This window comes from Cucurbita pepo, chromosome 8, assembly GCF_057944985.1.
Source record: "Cucurbita pepo subsp. pepo isolate OVF chromosome 8, ASM5794498v1, whole genome shotgun sequence".
Lineage (NCBI taxonomy): Eukaryota > Viridiplantae > Streptophyta > Magnoliopsida > Cucurbitales > Cucurbitaceae > Cucurbita > Cucurbita pepo.
The window spans coordinates 9,410,461-9,430,000 of record NC_141805.1 but is presented as its reverse complement, the minus strand read 5'-3'; the positions used below and the strand labels follow the sequence as shown (position 1 = coordinate 9,430,000).

At 38.2% G+C, this 19,540-nt stretch overlaps 2 protein-coding genes and 1 pseudogene across 10 annotated transcripts in view; all 3 read right to left on the bottom strand.

Annotated features, from left to right (window-relative positions):
• Nucleotides 1-14,286, bottom strand: part of LOC147791526 (uncharacterized) — a 17,344-nt gene extending 3,058 nt beyond the window's left edge. The window contains exons 1-8 of one of the 8 annotated variants that reach the window (XR_015422107.1): nucleotides 14,134-14,286; nucleotides 13,915-14,004; nucleotides 13,706-13,823; nucleotides 13,295-13,375; nucleotides 12,933-13,021; nucleotides 12,160-12,218; nucleotides 11,975-12,073; nucleotides 11,235-11,276 (exon numbers count right to left, since the gene is read on the bottom strand). Coding sequence is in view for 4 of the 8 variants with exons in the window: in XM_087125979.1 (XP_086982105.1) it covers nucleotide 12,684; nucleotides 12,933-13,021; nucleotides 13,295-13,375; nucleotides 13,706-13,823; nucleotides 13,915-14,004; nucleotides 14,134-14,165 (411 nt within the window). In the remaining 4 variants the exon portion in view is untranslated. Of the gene's footprint in view, nucleotides 1-11,234; nucleotides 11,277-11,974; nucleotides 12,074-12,159; nucleotides 12,219-12,507; nucleotides 13,022-13,294; nucleotides 13,376-13,705; nucleotides 13,824-13,914; nucleotides 14,005-14,133 lie in introns of those variants that run through there. The other 7 variants (XR_015422108.1, XR_015422110.1, XR_015422109.1 and 4 more) reach the window with 7 other exon arrangements.
• On the bottom strand, nucleotides 2,472-5,976 carry LOC111800801 (subtilisin-like protease SBT5.3; annotated as a pseudogene). Its single transcript, XR_015422106.1, has 10 exons — nucleotides 5,872-5,976; nucleotides 5,321-5,642; nucleotides 5,143-5,240; nucleotides 4,893-5,057; nucleotides 4,172-4,815; nucleotides 3,966-4,063; nucleotides 3,643-3,890; nucleotides 3,447-3,561; nucleotides 3,146-3,359; nucleotides 2,472-3,071 (listed from the first exon to the last, which is right to left on the bottom strand). The product of XR_015422106.1 is annotated as a subtilisin-like protease SBT5.3 (transcript).
• Nucleotides 14,287-15,320: 1,034 nt separating the features above from the next.
• On the bottom strand, nucleotides 15,321-18,398 carry LOC111800799 (subtilisin-like protease SBT5.3). The gene is made up of 9 exons (XM_023684653.2): nucleotides 18,158-18,398; nucleotides 17,992-18,089; nucleotides 17,752-17,916; nucleotides 17,026-17,669; nucleotides 16,814-16,911; nucleotides 16,493-16,738; nucleotides 16,297-16,411; nucleotides 15,996-16,209; nucleotides 15,321-15,920 (listed from the first exon to the last, which is right to left on the bottom strand). Exons 1-9 carry the CDS (start codon nucleotides 18,355-18,357, stop codon nucleotides 15,379-15,381), a joined length of 2,322 nt encoding a protein of 773 aa, XP_023540421.1. The 5' UTR covers nucleotides 18,358-18,398; the 3' UTR covers nucleotides 15,321-15,378.
• Nucleotides 18,399-19,540: the final 1,142 nt, after the last annotated feature.

The following is a 19,540-nucleotide window of genomic DNA, read 5'->3' as shown; positions in this document are numbered from 1 at the left end:
ATTTCATATATTCTGTGCTCCAGATACTAGCCTAGACAGAATATCCAAGGAGATAAAATCAACCGACTTCTTCTCTGTCGTATCCATAGGATCAATTCTAACAAGTCACACACTCCTATTCCGAAAATACAGAAAAAAAGAAATTCCACGACTAATTCCTTTAATTGCCACCAAAGCTCCACGAGCTACTTTCAAATTCCCTCCTTCCAAAATGATACGATAACCACTCGCATCCAAAACGTCAAGGGAAATCAAATTTTTCTTCAAGTCAGGGACATACCTCACATCATTGAGCTTTCGTATAACCCCGTCAAACATCTTGATTTGTACTGAGCCGATTCCCGTCATCTTGCGAGTACTATCATTGCCCATATAGACAACTCCACCATTCAACTCTTTGAAGTCCAAAAACATCTCTCTGTTGCAATACATATGATAGAAGCCCCCAGAATCAAGAATCCATTTACTGGTTTGGCTGACTGATAAGGAGATTGTCAAAGGCATTATCTGTATCAGTGTCGTCATCTCTAACCACATGCATTATCTGTATCAGTGTCGTCATCTCTAACCACATTGGACTTCGACCCCTTCTCTTTTAAGATCGGGCAATCTTTCTTCCAATGGCCTTTTTGTAGACAATATGCACATTCATTTTTATCAAGTTTTCTCCAATGATCAGATCTACCTCTCGACTTTGATTGGGACTTTCCACGTTCGCTCTTTTTCCCAGTAGAAGTCCTTCCACGAGCCGTGAGAACATTTGAGCTAGAATCTTGATATGTCTCATTTTCCTTCTTTCGCACCTCATTATTCATCAAGGCATTTGAAACATCTTCAAAATCAATATCATAGGCTCGATGCAGTAGAGTGCTTACTAAAAACTCTTATGACTTCGGCAAAGAATTTAATAACAACAACGCCTTGTCTTCGTCATCAATCTTAACATCAAGATTGAGCAAATCAGTGATGATTTTCATCCAAATGACTGAGATACCTTTCTTGGAGTCAAAACATGAGAGTTTCTTCTTCAAATAGAGTTTATTTTCCACACTCCATATATTTCGCCTCAAGCTTGTCCCATAGTTCTTTCACCATGGTCACCTTTATAAACGGATATTTCTGATCCTCCTTACCAAGACAGGATCGAATAATTCCGCGAGCTTGCTGAGAGCTTGCTGATTTGATTTCGTCCATTCTGCTTCTGCTTCAGGCATCACCCCTTGGAGAGAAGCATCAAGATCTTGTATGACCAGCAAATTGCTAACTTCGCCTCGCCAAACACCAAAATTATTGGTCCCATCAAATTTCTTACCAAGACAGGATCGAATAATTCCGCGAGCTTGCTGAGAGCTTGCTGATTTGATTTCGTCCATTCTGCTTCTGCTTCTGCTTCAGGCATCACCCCTTGGAGAGAAGCATCAAGATCTTGTATGACCAGCAAATTGCTAACTTCGCCTCGCCAAACACCAAAATTATTGGTCCCATCAAATTTCTCTACTCGAGATTAGAACTCAAAAATACTTCGAGATTAGAACTCAAAAATCTCGATCCACGCTATGATTTAATTCCAGATGATTCTGCCATTTTAATTCCAGATGATTCTGCCATTTTCAAGAAAATAAGCACGATTGTGAGCACGTCTAGTGGTCGATGAGGCCAAAACATTCACAATGCCATTTTCAAGAAAATAAGCACGATTGTGAGCACGTCTAGTGGTCGATGAGGCCAAAACATTCACAATACCCCAAATCCAAACACCCAAATTATTGGTTCCATCAAATTTCGCTACTTCGAGATTAGAACTCAAAAATCTCGATCCACGCCATGATTTAATTCCAGATGATTCTGCCATTTTCAAGAAAATAAGCACGATTGTTAATTCCAGATGATTCTGCCATTTTCAAGAAAATAAGCACGATTGTGAGCATGTCAGTGGTCGATGAGGCCAAAACTTTCACAATACCCCAAATACCACAATCAGGCTCAGATATAAAATGAAATTAAAAATACCACAATCAGGCTCTGATATAAAATGAAATTAAAAGTACAAGGTAGATGTAATAGATTTTTCAAAATATTAATACTCTTATATATTTTCAAAATATTTATTTTGATTAAGATACTTTCAAAAGTAATATTTTGATACTTTAAAAAATGACTAATTTCACCTCGAAATAAGTGGATGACGACTATATGTGAAAATTTCTCTAAAATAGACTAAAATCGTGATAGCCAAAGCAGACGATTACAATTAATATCACTCTTGCCTTGAAGTCATTGTATCCCTAAATCCACATAGACAAAAATAAGAAACATATTTGATAATTAATATCACTCTTGTCTTGAAGTTATATTTCCGGTCAAGACTCTTTTTTCTTCCCATCTTTATGGGGAAATATGATATGAGAAATTTGATACCTTTTCTTTTCCTTACTTTAGTTTCCATCGGGTTTAGGGTTTAGGGCAAAATATATGGAAAGTTGATATATAATAATAGAATGAATTTGGATTACAATATTATAAATTTGATCAAATTAAATTCACGGCAATAGAACTTCTAACAAAATGTTTCCCATCTGACCATACCAATGCCCCAAAAACATAGCCTTGACGTCGCAGTTTATGTGCGTAATGAAATACAAGTTTGAAAGGCTTCTCCTCTCCAACGCTGTGAAATTGCAACTTACTTGGCTCCACCATAACCGTAATACCCTTGGGCATCCTTACCCGCGCCACATACGTGCCTGCGCTCCCCACATTCTTGACTCTTCTATTGACCGTCACCGATTCACCAATTTGCAATCTGGGGACCAAGATGGATGGATAGTTGAAGTCTGTGGTTGCAAAGTTCTTGGCGCAAACAAATGGCTTGTTAGAGAATTTCTTGAGTGTGAGGGAGTTGTAGCCCCGTGTACATAAGAAATTCAAATAGTCATCAACCGTTGTGTCGTAAACGAGCCCGGGGTCCATGGCATCGTTTGGATGGACATGTCCTGCACCATAATCAAATGGGGTAGCCTTCACTTTGTTGAAGTCCAACATTGTGTTCTTGGTGTTGTCTCTTGTTTTGGCTGCAAAACAAAATCTAAGCTTTAGCGGACCAAATGAAATTTAAATCAAGTTCTGTTTCTCGAGTTCAATAAACCTGTAGTCATGATGGCAGATTTGATAGCACCAGGACTCCATGTGGGATGTAGAGTCTTTAGAAGACCTGCAACGCCTGAGATGTGTGGGCATGACATGGAAGTGCCAGACTCGATGTTAAAAGGCACTCGACGTTTATCAAATGGCAAGCCTGATGCTGTTATATCGTTGGTGACAGATGCGATTATATTTACGCCCGGTGCTGTTATATCAGGCTACACCAAGATATGCACCAAGGTACAAAGATATGAGAGAACTTTTCGAACCCTAAAAATTGCATTAGCTTACTATATCAAACCAACCTTGATTATAGCCTGTGTGATGAAATCAGGGCCTCTTGACGAAAATGAAGCCATGAGAGGCGATGGTTTAATTCCCATCTCTGTGCTTGCATGGGTTATGGAAGCCACGGGTGTCCTGGTTTCATTTACAATACAAAAACCAAATATTCAGCCCATTCCCTTTTCATTTTGTCATAGAATAGATGAGAGTCCTTACTTGGTGGAGCTCAAATATTGAGCGATGGAAACTCCATCCGCATAGCTTAGATGAGAAGCAGGAAGTATGTGTGGATCAGCTACACAAGAGCTGAACCGTCCATCTGCTTATTTACCAGAACCATCCCGACACCACCGACACGAAAAACCTCGAAGCCCTTGCTCACTCTTGCATTTTCTCCTCGAAGGCAAACTATAATCTTGCCTTTTGCCTTTGTGGGATCAAGTGTTCCATCCATGCAAAGTTGGCTGTAGAAACAGAGTGAAGTTCAAACCAAAGTGCCCTTTGAAGTGGAGAGGTAATATATGTATGTGTATACTCACGCAAACCCATCAGTGGCATTGGCAGCTTTCACTTGCACAGCCTTCATCAAAGGGTAGAACTTACCAGCCGGCAATCGACTGGATGAAAGGCTTGAACCCTTTGGAGTAAACGTAGAGGTTATTTTGATCAGCTCATCAACCACAAATACAATAAGTTTAATGCATTATAGACTAAACCATTTATCAAAGAGTTGTGTGATGAGTACCCTAAATCGCTTCTTGTTCCCCAGGACCACATAACTGACAAAGTCACGGTCGATGGTACTAGCTCCAACAGTGACCATCCAAGGAGACACATTGCTCACACTCCCGGGAGACGGGCCGTCATTCCCAGCCGAGCAAACCACGACGATTCCGTGCTGAACCGCATGGAACGCCCCTATCGAAATAGCGTCATAAGCAAACTCTTGAGCTGCCGTGCCAAGAGAGGCCGAAAGAACATCCACACCGTCGCTGATAGCGGCTTCGATGCCTGCTAAGATGTCGGAATCGTAACAGCCGCCAGTTTTTGAAGGCCAGCAGACCTTGTACGCAACAACACGAGCCTTGGGGGAACCTCCTCTTGCAGTCCCATTGCCATTGCCAAACACATTGACTCCATGGACAAAGTTGCCACCCGCAGTGGACAAAGTGTGCGATCCATGGCCTTCATGGTCTCGTGCACTGTCGAAGCTGATGTTGTGCGTTGTCCCAGGACCTTCGGCGGTTAGAAATCCTCGGTAGAAATAGCGTGCTCCAATCAACTTCCTGTTGCATCGAAATTTGGAGCCGCCTTCACAAGCTCCCCTCCACCTTGAAGGAACAGGGCCATACCCTGCATCGTTGAAGCTCGGGGACTCTGGCCAGACACCTTCACAATATATGTGATAGCTAAGTCTCCTGCTAGCAAATAACAAAAATAGAATAAAAAAGGGAAGAATCGCAAACCCGTGTCGAGGTTCCCTATGATGGTATCTTTCCCAAACCGAGCAGCCTTCCAAATGGAGTTCTGAGGGATTCCTCGATCACTATCAACCCCCAGAAAACCCCATGATCGTGTTGTATGCAATTTTCTTTCCTTGTTTTCAAAAACCGACACCACGCTTGGATTGTCTATTTGTAGACAATATTATTAGTAAAGTAAGACATTAAAAGCACCAAAATGTAAAAACAGAAATGGGAAAGGAACAACGCTTACTCGCAAGAGCCGCGGCTTCTTGTTGATTAAGAACGGCAGAAAAGCCATTAATGTATCGATTGTAGGAGTACAGAATTGACTCTTTGGCTGCCAATTTGCTATGGATCAAATAAGAATTATTAAATGATAAGCACTTCATAAAAACAAGTAGAAGAGAATGAAATGCTTTTTTAGTTACCTTCCCTTGACGGATCCTAATATATCATATTGAGATTCGGTTGCAAGTTGGACGTCGTATATACTTGGATTTGGGCCGAAGGAGTGTGATCCCAAATAGACAATGTAGGACTTCTTGGTAGGAACAGCCGCTGTTTGGAGCATAAAGAAAAACAAAAGCAATGGAGAAATAATGTAAGAAATATAATAAGATTTCTCCATTGCTTTTGTTTTAGAAGTTCTATTGTGCTTTTCTCATTCCCAATTGGGTTGTTTATATACCCAAACTCAAACATAAATCAATGGTTCTCTTTAATCTTCCCTCGTAAATTAAGCTCCTCCATCTAATTATTGGAAACGGAAAAGAGAGAAAAAAAAGTTATATTAATACCCTTTTTAACTCAAAAGGCTTGGTTAGAAAAGAGAGAAAGGTGTGGGTACTATTACCTATCATATTAATTGAACAATCAATGACCAGATATAGTTGAATGGAAAAAGAACTGTTCATCGAAGCATACACAATAATTCATATAATTCCAATAAAATAAGCTATTAATGTGTGTATTTTTTTACCTGCATATTTCCAGAATAATCTTCGTTTTTGTTCGGCCCTACTATCCTATCAGCAGACGACATCTATCCATATCAATGATTTTTACCTAGACAACAACCAGTTCCAAGGATCCATGATTATTTTTACTCCTCTGTAAATGTCAAATAAGTATAGGAATCAGATTTGAACGAGACAAAAAAAAAATCATCACTTTCACACAGGGATATGGAAGTACAGAGAAAGTGCTACGCCACTTAAGCAAAAAAGAGAGAGCTGCAAGCCCGAAATCAATAATTAAAACAGTTGATTGATTGTATGCAATGTTTCCCATGTCTTGCTTCACCATAGCACACTATGAATAAGAAATGATGCACTTGGTTTGTTTTTGTTGATCGAACAACGTAACGTATCAAAGAACATCAGACAATTCAGTTGTAAACATATCAGAGCATTATTCTCCTCATTCACATCAAGACACTCGATTAAACCTTCCCGTAAAAAAATCATCATCAAATGTACAGACTCCTCCTCGAAAAACGGGAAACGGGAAAGTGACCAAAAAAATATTTTCATTAGCAACTCAGAAGGTTTGATGCAAAGTAGGAACACAAACGCTAGCAACAGTTGAATGTACCTATCGATAACTCTTTCATATGGTATTCTTTAATTCTCGATACACCTTTGTCAGCAATGACAAGTGGACGACAAACTCATCCTCCATCAGAAGCAATGTATAAACAGTGCTGATACATTCACACAGGCTTAGTGGTTGGCAAGTGATAAATATCAAATGAAGATGGAAATCATTTCCCGAAGCTAGAAAGGGAAAACAAAAAAAAAAAAATGACAAATATCCACTAACGGTGGGGTTGAACTTATTACATACTTATTTTCTTTTTGAAAGGATGACCTCCTAAAATATGCGAGGAAAGAATAAATGGTTCCAGAAAGCCTTTGCAAATTTGCAATTAATCAGGTGTGTATGTGTGTTTCTGCACTCTGTTTGCAGGTAGACCACCACTGTGGAGATAGATTCCCGTGAGCCATTCTTTTTTATTCGACAATTTAAGATCTGGCTGTAGATTCGGCTTACAAGCTGAAGATTTTTCTGGATGGGATGTTGGCAGAGATGCTTTATATCCTCATACTGGATGGTGGATATACTAATTTCTATCGGCATTCGTTGTCAAAAATAAAACTCCAGAGCAGAAGAGTGGAGTCAAACCTTCTACTGAGCAGAGTTTTTGAATGCATCTCATGTTCATGTGCCTGACTGTAAAGAACTAAGCTGGACGATAAAAGTTTGAGTTTTGTTTTGCTGGGAGTTAGTAAAGAGTCAAAGGCTTACGGACTCTATGATCCAGTTTTGCTGGGAGTTAGTAAAGAGTCAAAGGCTTACGGACTCTATGATCCAACTTCACAAATGATCATAATAAGTAGGAATGTTGTATTCGAGGAAGATAAGAGTTGGGACTGGGACAAGACCTATAAAGAATCCATTATGTGCGATCAGGAATGGGGCGATCAAGAGGAGGTAGCAGATGTGTTTGATGAAAATGAAGAAGGGAGCGAATCTGATATAGAAGTTGCAGAGAAAAATACTATAGACGAAAATATTTCCTCGGGCTCTTTGGCTAAAGCAATCTCTCCTTCTTTGGCTGAAGCAAGCTCTCCTAGTTCGAATAAGGGGAGGAATAGGAGACCACCAGTTTGGATGAGAGACAATGCAACAGGAGAAGATCTTTCTGAGGAAGATAATGAAACTCACTTGGCCATGTTTACCACTATGATCCTCTAAACTTTGAAGACCCATTGAAGAGCGAGAAATGGAGGCAAACCATGGACCTAAAAATAGAAGCAATAAACAGAAATGACACATGTGAATTGATGGAGTTACCTGATGGCAGAAATAAGGTTGGAGTAAAATGGAAAGAGGATCATTGGGAGTCTGTTTTGACATACATATAAACCGATTACTATTTGTGTTCAGTTTGAGGGAGGAATTGTTAGGTTTGATTTAAATTTGATTTAGTTATTTGAATTAGATTTGATTTAGGTTTATTCAGTAACACTATATAATAACCAATTTCATTCTTCATAAGATTTCTTCCAATTCTTTTTTATCTTTCCAGTTTTCTCTATGTTCCAGTTTTCTTTACGTTCTTTGTTGAAGATTGTTGGGAGTGAGTCCCACATTGGCTAATTTAGGGAATGATCATTGGTTTATAAGCAAAGGAATACATCTCCATTGGTGTGAGGCCTTTTGGGAAGCTCAAAACAAAGTCATGAGAGCTTATGAGACAATATCATACCATTGTGGAGAGTCGTGATTCCTAACATGGTATTAGAGTCATGCCCTAAACTTGGCCATGAAAATAGAATCCACAAATAACGAACAAAGAATTGTGAGCCTCGAAGGTGTAGTAGTGAAAAGTGACTAAAGTGACAAAGTCATGAGAGCTTATGCTCAAAGTAGACAACATCATACCATTGTGGAGAGTCGTGATTCCTAACATGGTATTAGAGTCATGCCCTAAACTTGGCATGAGAATAGAATCCCCAAATAACGAACAAAGAATTGTGAGTTTCGAAGGTGTAGTAGTCAAAAGTGACTAAACATGAGAATAGAATCCCCAAATAACGAACAAAGAATTGTGAGTTTCGAACGTGTAGTAGTCAAAAGTGACTAAAGTGTCGAACAAAGGGTGGGGAGGTTGTTCGAGAGCTCCATACGCCTCAGGGATTGTTGGGAGTGAGTCTCCCATTGGCTACTAAGAGGCTTTTTGGGGATCTCACAGCTTGAGAGCTTATGCTCAAAGTAGACAATATCATATCATTGTAGAGTATCAGAGTCATACAACTGTTAATAAAATCCTCAAGTGTCGAACAAAGGGTGGGGAGGTTGTTCGAGAGCTCCATACGCCTCAGGGATTGTTGAGGATTGTTGGGAGTGAGTCTCCCATTGGCTACTAAGAGGCTTTTTGGGGATCTCACAGCTTGAGAGCTTATGCTCAAAGTAGACAATATCATATCATTGTAGAGTATCAGAGTCAGCTCCATACGCCTCAGGGATTGTTGAGGATTGTTGGGAGTGAGTCTCCCATTGGCTACTAAGAGGCTTTTTGGGGATCTCACAGCTTGAGAGCTTATGCTCAAAGTAGACAATATCATATCATTGTAGAGTATCAGAGTCATACAACTGTTAATAAAATCCTCAAGTGTCGAACAAAGGGTGGGGAGGTTGTTCGAGAGCTCCATACGCCTCAGGGATTGTTGAGGATTGTTGGGAGTGAGTCTCCCATTGGCTACTAAGAGGCTTTTTGGGGATCTCACAGCTTGAGAGCTTATGCTCAAAATAGACAATATCATATCATTGTAGAGTATCAGAGTCAGCTCCATACGCCTCAGGGATTGTTGAGGATTGTTGGGAGTGAGTCTCCCATTGGCTACTAAGAGGCTTTTTGGGGATCTCACAGCTTGAGAGCTTATGCTCAAAGTAGACAATATCATATCATTGTAGAGTATCAGAGTCATACAACTGTTAATAAAATCCTCAAGTGTCGAACAAAGGGTGGGGAGGTTGTTCGAGAGCTCCATACGCCTCAGGGATTGTTGAGGATTGTTGGGAGTGAGTCTCCCATTGGCTACTAAGAGACTTTTTGGGGCATCTCACAGCTTGAGAGCTTATGCTCAAAGTAGACAATATCATATCATTGTAGAGTATCAGAGTCAGCTCCATACGCCTCAGGGATTGTTGAGGATTGTTGGGAGTGAGTCTCCCATTGGCTACTAAGAGGCTTTTTGGGGATCTCACAGCTTGAGAGCTTATGCTCAAAGTAGACAACATCATATCATTGTAGAGTATCAGAGTTATACAACTGTTAATAAAATCCTCAAGTGTCGAACAAAGAAGTACGCTTGCAATCGAAGAGTGACTCAAGCTTGAACAAACACTAGCATGCTCAGTAACCTCTCTAAGGCTTTTGGAAGGTAAGCTCATGGACAGTAAACTCGCTACTCAACTTGTTTAAGATCAACTCTGAAATGGGTAACTTTCTTCTTACCAGTACATGGCATCATCCTTCATAATGAAGAGGCTTACAATGAAGGGTTTGTGGAAGAGATTGGATCTCTTTCATCTCGAACAATTGTTATTTAACTCCAACAAGATTGAACGATTGTTTCATCTCGAACAATTCTTTTTGATTCGACAATTGTTTCGAGTCAACTGAGCTTTTTGATTTGACAATTGTTTCGAGTCAACTAAGTAATAATAACAACCAACATCTTCTTTCATCTCGAGCAATTGTTCCTAAAGAAGATGAGAATAACCTGAGTAATAACAACCAACATCTTCTTTCATCTCGATTAATTATGGGAATAACTTGACTCTTCTATTCAACCCTATTGTCAAGCAAGAGACTCCACATTTGACTTTAGTAACTACATTCTATTACTTTGATAATGTCTCCAGTCGCCTAGGCAACTTAATCAATTCAATCCAACGTTTCACAATTAGAAGATTCACAATAGCCATCAATTTTCTCTCTTAACTTTCATATGGTTTTTAAAAGAATGGAGGATCTTAATATGATTCGGCGGTTCACATAAGGGAGAATATATGCTGTGAAAAAGAGAGGGCTCAAATGCTATTAAAGAAGTAATGGTTGTGAGCAATACCAAAGAAAGTCATCGAGCCAGCCTCACCTTCTGCAGTATCGCATGGACAAAGCATACCCCACACACTACAACTATAAATATCACAAATAAGTCGGACACATTTTGTACAATACCAAAGAAATTATTGTGACATCGTTCTCAATAATTAGACATTAAGAACGGTTAGTGAAAGACTGAGTTATTGAATGGTTGATGAGAATTAAATTACGAAGAGCTCTATATATATAGAATATAAAAAGATATTTAGAAAATCTACCTAAATATCGGTACAAGTAAACAAATCAAAACAAAATCTAATTAAATCAAAACTAAATCAAATAAAAAAAACTAAATCTAAGAGATTTTATTGGATATTAACGGACAGCAATCTAAACAAATACATGAGAGAACAATATCCAAAGTAGAAGTAATAATCATTAAGATAAATCTTCGCATGATTGATGTTTACTGATTATCCTTACCTGACTAGGTTGTAATGCTCTTCGTCTACTAACTTTCCTGGACTTCTCAAACTGTGGGGAGACTCTAGTCACATGACCCATAGTAGAAATAAAAGATAACCTAGCAAGAACCTATTGACAAGAGAGATGCATTAAGCCAGATATGTTAATAAAAAAAATTAAAGAGTGACTAGATAAATCACAAGAAACGTTTGATTTGAAAATAGATTCTAAAAAGGAAATTATAGATTCTAACCTGAGAGACTTGACCTAATGTGCTTTCCAAGAAGCTTATCAATTGTCTTCTGATCACAATTAAATGACAAACAGCAAATGAGAAGTCCACAGGTAGAAGTAAATAGCATATGCCTCAAAAACTAAAGAGATCAATTGACCAGCTAGCTCCAAACGTTTGATTTGCCCACATAATTCTATACTTCAACAAGAAACTATCCTTAAAAATTCTATCATATGTTGAACACTTGTTGAGCACATTAAATACATATCAAACACTAATTGAGCAAATTGAATAGAAACTAACAATGGTCAGGCACAATCAAACACTTATTTATAACAATAAACACTTGCTACACACTCAAGAACATTTAACAAATAATTATTGGACACAAGAACTAATCATGGTTGCATAGATGCTTGAGCTTTTATAGAATATCTTAATTGGCAGTAAAAGAGCTTTAGGCATAAGAGTATGAGCTGAATTAACTTTTTTTTTTTCCTCTCTAAAAGAGAGGAGGTTTGGCCCTTGCTAGTGTTTATGCATCACTTTGGATGTTTGTTTCAAAAGACTTTTATAATTGTAGACAATATTAGTTTAATCAGCTGCAAGTTGAATTTAACTATCATGCATCACTTTGGATGTTTGTTTCAAAAGACTTTTATTGTAGACAATATTAATTTAGTCAGTTGCAAGTTGAATTTAACTATCATCGGCAAGTCAGGACACTGATAATAAAACATTCATGTTGGGAAGTTACAACTTAACCTTGTCATCCATAGCATCCTTATTTAAAATTGCATCCATCATTTGTCTCATCATGACACCAACATATATGCATCTCGGAAGAAAGTTATTTTTATGGACCTAATCAGAGAACACAAATGAAGAAATGAGCGGTTAAAGCAAACAAATATAAGCATAAAAAAAAATTAATATGAAAGAAACTTCACTCATTGGGACATTGACACGAAAAACATCACGAGGTATCCCTCCCTAGAGCCCTTCCTTCCTTATCAATAAATCAAAAGAATATCACAGTTACTATTTTTCCTTCAAAAGAAGCAGATTTATGTAGCAGGCCCTGGCAAAAGCCAGGGCATTAAAAAAAACTTTTCAATTCGCATGCCCTAGTGTTTTCTTTCATGTTTTTTAATGCTTCGTTTTCAAAAAGAAAAAAGAAAAACTTGCAATTTGAGAAGGCGGTTTAAAAAAATAAAATATAATGAATGATATAAAAAGTGTTAATGAAACGACCTCCCAATGGAATGAAATAAATTGCAGCAAACATAAGAAGAAAATGCTAAATTTATACACAAGGCATCTCTTAATCTAATTATGGTTAATATCAAACTAGAGAAAATAACACTTGGAACGCTCGTTAAATATCAATAATCAGTGGTATCAAACATACAAACTTTTGTCTCAAGTTACTCTAATGCTTGTTCTTGTGTATATACTTTTTCCTTCGCACATTCCTACAATAATAGTGCAGTTGTCAAAGAGAAAAAGAAAACTATAAAACTGACGAAGGACTAAACCAAGAATAAATGGAAGAAAAGCATAAAATGGATTCAAAACTATACAGCCTATAGAACAGGTGCAATATCCGTATACTCAAAAGCTACAGCATAACAGTCTCAAAAACAAGTTTGAATGCATATATACATTTTCAGCATAACAGATGCTATTGTACAAGGTTGTTCAAAATATAGCTATAACTTACTAGTTTCCGTTGTTTGACAAAGAATAGAGACTTTGTCCCGTTATAGCCATCTGGTTCACCAGGAATCTATCTACTTTAGTTAAACAACCCTACAAAGTTCAACTAGGGCTTAGACTTTATCTGTTTGCTAAGGTCTGTGTGAAAAAGGTTAAACTCAATCCATATCATTCAGCTAGAATTTCTTTTGCAGAATGAATTAAATTGAATGTAACAATATATGTCCAAATTAAAACTTTAAGTTAAAAACATTGCAGACTGTTATCCATAAGTGCTAAATACTATACTGAAGCATTGTCCCATAAGATAAACCTAGAGTGGCTGGCACATTGTTATAGGAGAACAGGAGCAGAAAAGAGACTAACCTGCTTCTCATTCACAAACACATTGACAAACTCGCCAATTTTTCCAGCTCTCCTCAGCATTCTCATACCTGTAGCAAAGTACTATAGGAAGAAGCCGAAGTGTGAAACAAGTAGGAAATGAACATGCTAGAGACATGAATGAAAAACGTGTCCCCTAAGATAAGTACGATCATTGCTGGATTCAATTCGATCATTGGCCTTGACTATCTTTTTAATTTCTGTATTCACGAAGTAGTTAAAGGAATCTCAAGCGTTGTCGAACCAGACCTCTTACTTGAAACCAGATGATTAAACTATGTGCGCTAATAATCATAGGCTGAAATTTAGACAAAAGCAGCGTAATAGAGATAATTTCATGGCTAAACATATAATCATAACAATAACAAACAAAAGCAGTGTGATGATTTCCACCTTCAAAAATTCAGGAAGAAGTTGAAACTTGCCGACGGCTGACTTGATAGGAAGGCCAAGGAATTTCTTGTCAATGTCCAAATCGATTGCATTAGGATCGTCGACTTGCTTCCCGTTCCTACAGATTTTGTCATGGTAGAAAGTAATTGATCAGTAACTAACAATAGATTCATCATTCCACCTTAAAAAATTCAGGAAGAAGTTGAAACTTGTCGACGGCTGACTTGATAGGAAGGCCAAGGAATTTCTTGTCAATGTCCAAATCGATTGCATTAGGATCGTCCACTTGCTTCCCATTCCTACAGATTTTTTCATGGTAGAAAGCAATTGATCAGTAACTAACATTGGCGGAAAACGGAAATTCAGCACCGATGCAGTCAAAGGAAAACGAAGAAATAAAGATTTTGAGAGAATGCGGTTGGCTTTACTTTGAATCGCCATCCGACGGCTTCACGACCATGGCTTCTGAGTTTCAGAGACTCACTGAGACGTTTTCGGAGACTCCCTGAGACGTTTTCAGAGACTCCTGGATGAACAAGAGGCTCCTGAGACGTCTAGGCGACTTACCATTAACGGCTACTTTTTTTTTTCTTTCTTTTTTTCTTTTTTTCTTTTCCTTTTTTCTTATTTCTTTTTTCTTTTAACAGCTATTTACTCTTATTCGTTTCAATCTAGTTAATATATATATATATATATATATATATATATATATATATATATATATATTTTTTTTTTTTTAATTTATTTATTTATTTATTTTAAATATATTGTTCTGATATTTTATTTTGAATTTAATTCCAAGATTAAAATGTATATCCTCCACTAGTTTTCTTTATATTTTGAAATAGGTTTACATGATGTTTTTTCTTTTATAAAAATAATATTTTTGTTTTTTTAACTACTTTTAATAGAAAAAAATGATAATTTGAAATTAAATACTATGCCTAATTCTAAAATTTTATTTGAAAATAGAGGATCTAAATTTAAATACTTAAAAATATATAAATTAAAAATGAAATTAAAAAAGTACAAGGGGAGATGTAATAAATCATAAAATAACCAAATTCAAACCATTAATTTTATTTAGATTTTTCAAAATATTATTACTCATATATTTTCACAATATTTATTTTGATTTGATTTGATTTAGATACTTTCTGATACTTTAAAAAATGGCTAATTTCGAAATTTCTCTTTAATAGACACAATTTAAAAGAAACATCGCAATTGAGTCATAACTAGTCTAAAAATTGTGTTGATTCCTTAACTAAGAGATTTAGAACCTTCTCGGTTCAGATAATAGATAATTCTTCAAGAAAATGTCTGTCAAGACTCTTTTCGGTGCAACAAAATGATATGCGCAGTATATATTCCACACGGAAATATGATATGAGAAATTATGATCATCATTCTTTCCACTTGAGTATTATGCGTAGGGAAGAAAAATCGAATCTGATCTTTTGGTGGACTATCCGTATTTTAATTGAGTTGTGCTCACATTTTCTATAGTTTTCATTGATTTCAATTAATGGTTTGTCCACTTTTATCATAGAAACATCATAATAGTCACGTCCATCTATAATAGTCGGCAAAATAAATAATAGTGGGCAAAATATATGGAAAGGTTATATATGATAATAGAATGAATTTGGATTACAAGATTATAAATTTGATCAAACCAAATTCACGGCAATAGAACTTCTAACAAAATGTTTCCCATCTGACCATACCAATGCCCCAAAAACATAGCCCTGACGTCGCAGTTTATGTGCATAATGAAATACAAGTTTGAAAGGCTTCTCTTCTCCAACGCTGTGAAATTGCAACTTACTTGGCTCCACCATAACTGTAATGCCCTTGGGCATCCTCACCCGCGCCACATACGTGCCTGCGCTCCCCACATTCTTGACTCTTCTATTCACCGTCACCGATTCACCAATTTGCAACCTGGGGACCAAGATGGATGGATAGTTGAAGTCTGTGGTTGTAAAGTTCTTGGCGCAAACAAATGGCTTTTTAGAGAATTTCTTGAGTGTGAGGGAGCTGTAGCCCCGTGTACATAAGAAATTCAAATAGTCATCAATCGTTGTGTCGTAAACGAGGCCGGGGTCCATGGCATCGTTTGGATGGACATGTCCTGCACCATAATCAAATGGGGTAGCCTTCACTTTGGTGAAGTCCAACATTGTGTTCTTGGTGTTGTCTCTCGTTTTGGCTGCATAACAAAATCAAAGCCTTAGAGGACCAAAATGAAATTTAAATCAAGTTCGGTTTCTCTAGTTCAATAAACCTGTAGTCATTATGGCAGATTTGATAGCAGCAGGACTCCATGTGGGATGCAGAGTCTTTAGAAGGCCTGCAACACCTGAGATATGTGGGCATGACATGGAAGTGCCGGACTCGACATTAAAAGACACTCGACGTTTATCAAATGGCAACTCTGATGCTGTAACATCTTTGGTCACAGACGCGATTATATTCACCCCCGGTGCTGTTATATCAGGCTACAAAAAGATATGCACCAAGATACAAAGATATGAGATAACTTTCCAAACGCTAAAAATTGGATTCGCTTACTATATCAAACCAACCTTGATTATAGCCTGTGTGATCAACTCAGGGCCTCTTGAGGAAAATGAAGCCATGACAGCCGATGGTTTAATTCCCATCTCTGTGCTTGCATGGGTTATGGAAGCCACGGGTGTTCTGGTTTCATTTACAATACAAAAACTAAATATTCAGCCCATTTCCTTCTCATTTTGTCATAGAATAGATGAGAGTCCTTACTTGGTGGAGCTCAAATATTGAGCGATGGAAACTCCATCCGCATAGCTTAGATGAGAAGCAGGAAGTATGTGTGGATCAGCTAAAAGAGCTGAACCGTCTGTCTGGTTATTTACAAGAACCATCCCGACACCACCGACACGAAGAACCTCGAAGCCCTTGCTCAATCTTGCATTTTCTCCTCGAAGGCAAACTATAATCTTGCCTTTTGCCTTTGTGGGATCAAGTGTTCCATCCATGCAAAGTTGGCTGTAGAAACAGAGTGAAGTTCAAGCCAAAGTGGGCGTTGAAGTGGAGAGGTAATATGTGTATGTGTATACTCACGCAAACCCATCAGTGGCATTGGCAGCTTTCACTTGCACAGCCTTCATCAAAGGGTAGAACTTACCAGCCGGCAATCGACTGGATGAAAGGCTTGAACCCTTTGGAGTAAACGTAGAGGTTATTATGATCAGCTCATCAACCACAAATATGATAAGTTTAATGCATTATAGACTAAACCATTTATCAAAGGGTTGTGTGTGATGGATGAGTACCCTTAATTGCTTCTTGTTCCCCAGGGCGACGTAACTGACAAAGTCACGGTCGATGGTACTAGCTCCAACAGTGATCATCCAAGGAGACACATTGCTCACACTCCCGGGAGACGGGCCGTCATTCCCGGCCGAGGAAACCACGACGATTCCGTGTTGAACCGCATGGAACGCCCCTATCGAAATAGCGTCATTAGCAAACTCTTGAGCTAGCGTGCCAATAGAGGCCGAAAGAACATCCACACCGTCGCTGATAGCGGCCTCGATGCCTGCTAAGATATCGGAATCGTAACAGCCGCCATTTTTTGAAGGCCAGCAGACCTTGTAGGCAACAACACGAGCCTTGGGGGAACCTCCTTTCGCCGTCCCATTGCCATTGCCAAACACATTGACTCCATGGACAAAGTTACCACCGGCAGTGGACAAAGTGTGCGATCCATGACCTTCATGGTCTCGTGCACTGTCGAAGCTGATGTTTTGCTTCGTCCATGGACGTTCGGAGGCTTGGAATCCTCGGTAGAAATAGCGTGCTCCAATCAACTTCCTATTGCATCGAAATTTGGAGCCGCCTTCACAAGCACCCCTCCACCTCGAAGGAACAGGGCCATACCCTGCATCGTTGAAGCTCGGGGACTCTGGCCAGACACCTTCACATACATTGTAATAATAGCTCAAGTTCACTGCTAACAAATAACAAAAATCCAATAGAAAAAGGGAAGATTCGCAAACCCGTGTCGAGGTTCCCTATGATGGTATCTTCCCCAAACCGAGCCGCCTTCCAAATGGAGTTCCGAGGGATTCCTCGATCACTATCAACCCCGAGAAAACCCCATGATCGTGTCGTATGCAATTTTCTCTCCTTGTTTTCAAAAACCGACACCACGCTCGGATTCTCTATTTGTAGACAATATCATTAGTAAAGTAAGACATTAAAAGCACCAAAATGTATAGGAAAGCAACAACGCTTACTCGCAAGAGCCGTGGCTTCTTGTTCATCGAGAACGGCAGCAAAGCCATTAATGTATCGGTTGTAGGAGTAGAGAATTGAGTCTTTGGCTGCTACTTTGCTATGAATCAAAAGGAGAATTGTTAAGCGATTGATATAAAGAAGGAGAAGAAGAGGAGAATGAATTACCTTCCCTTGACGGATCCTAATATATGATATTGAGACTCGGTTGCAAGTTGGACGTCGTAGATGCTTGGATTTGGGCCGAAGGAGTGTGATCCCAAATAGACAATGTAGGACTTCTTGGTAGGAACAGCCACTGTTTGGAGCATAAAGAAAAACAAAAGTAATGGAGAAATAACATAAGAAATATAATAAGATTTCTCCATTGCTTTTGTTTTTGAAGTTCTATTGTGCTTTTCTCATTCCCAATTGGCTTGTTTATATACCCAAACTCAAACACAAATCAATGGTTCCCTTTAATCTCTCCTCGTAAATTAAGCTCATCCATTTGAAAGAAAAAAAAAATTAATTTTACTTGTTTAAGCATCATTCTATATCTAAGAGACTATAAATAGTGACGTCACAATATTATGATAAACATAATGATTGTTTTCTTGTCTTGTAACTTACTGCATACCATCATAAAAAGGAGGTGTTCGCACATAAATCAATGGTTCCCTTTAATCTTCCCCGGTAAATTAAGCTCATCCATCTAATTATGGAAAAGAAAAAGATGGTGCGCCTTGTAACGTACGCGTGCATACCATCATAAAAAGGAAGTATTCCCCGATGCATGAACACACAATGATGAATGAAGTATTTTCATTCATTATCATGTAAAATAACCTTTGTTTTCCTTCATATCATAATTTGCATCATGCCGAAACATCTTGTCATATATCATACCTCGTGCCATGTCATACATGTATCATATCATAAACATATCGTGTCTCCCAACCTGTCATATCATATCTGTTAGGAATCATGGAGCATAAGCTCGCAAGGTTTTGCTTTGAGCTTCTCCAAAAGGCCTCATATCAATGGAGATAGTAGAACGTACACTTTAAGCCTCCTTTGAGGCTTATGGAGCTCTCGAACAGCCTCCCCTTAATCGAGGCTCGACCTCTTTTTTAGGTCCACAATCTTTGTTCGACATTTGAGGATTTTATCGACATGGTTAAGTTTAGGGCACGGCTTTGATACCATGTTAGGAATCACGACTCTCCACAATGGTATGATATTGTCCACTGAGCATAAGCTCTCATGACTTTGCTTTGGGTTTCCCCAAAAGGCCTCCTACCAATAGAGAGATAGTATTCCTCATTTATAAAATTATGATCTTCCACTAAATTAACCAAGGTAGGACTCACTCCCAATAATCCTCAACAATATCATGCATATACCATATTGTAATGCATATCACAATATACATCATATCGTCAAACATATCATAATAACATATATCATATTATTCACATATCATATTTACAATTATATCATATCATAAACATATCGTTTCATAACGTTGCGTATATAACAAACATATGACACGTACAAAGCCATGGGGCA

Coding starts and splice junctions, on each gene's coding strand:
- LOC111800799 (XM_023684653.2), bottom strand. CDS start 18,357: ATGGAGAAATCTTATTATATTTCTTATGTTATTTCTCCATTACTTTTG. Junction 16,912..17,025: donor GGAACAAGAAGCAATTAAGG/GTACTCATCCAT, acceptor TTTACTCCAAAG/GGTTCAAGCCTTTCATCCAG. Junction 16,210..16,296: donor TCACACAGGCTATAATCAAG/GTTGGTTTGATA, acceptor ATCTTTTTGTAG/CCTGATATAACAGCACCGGG.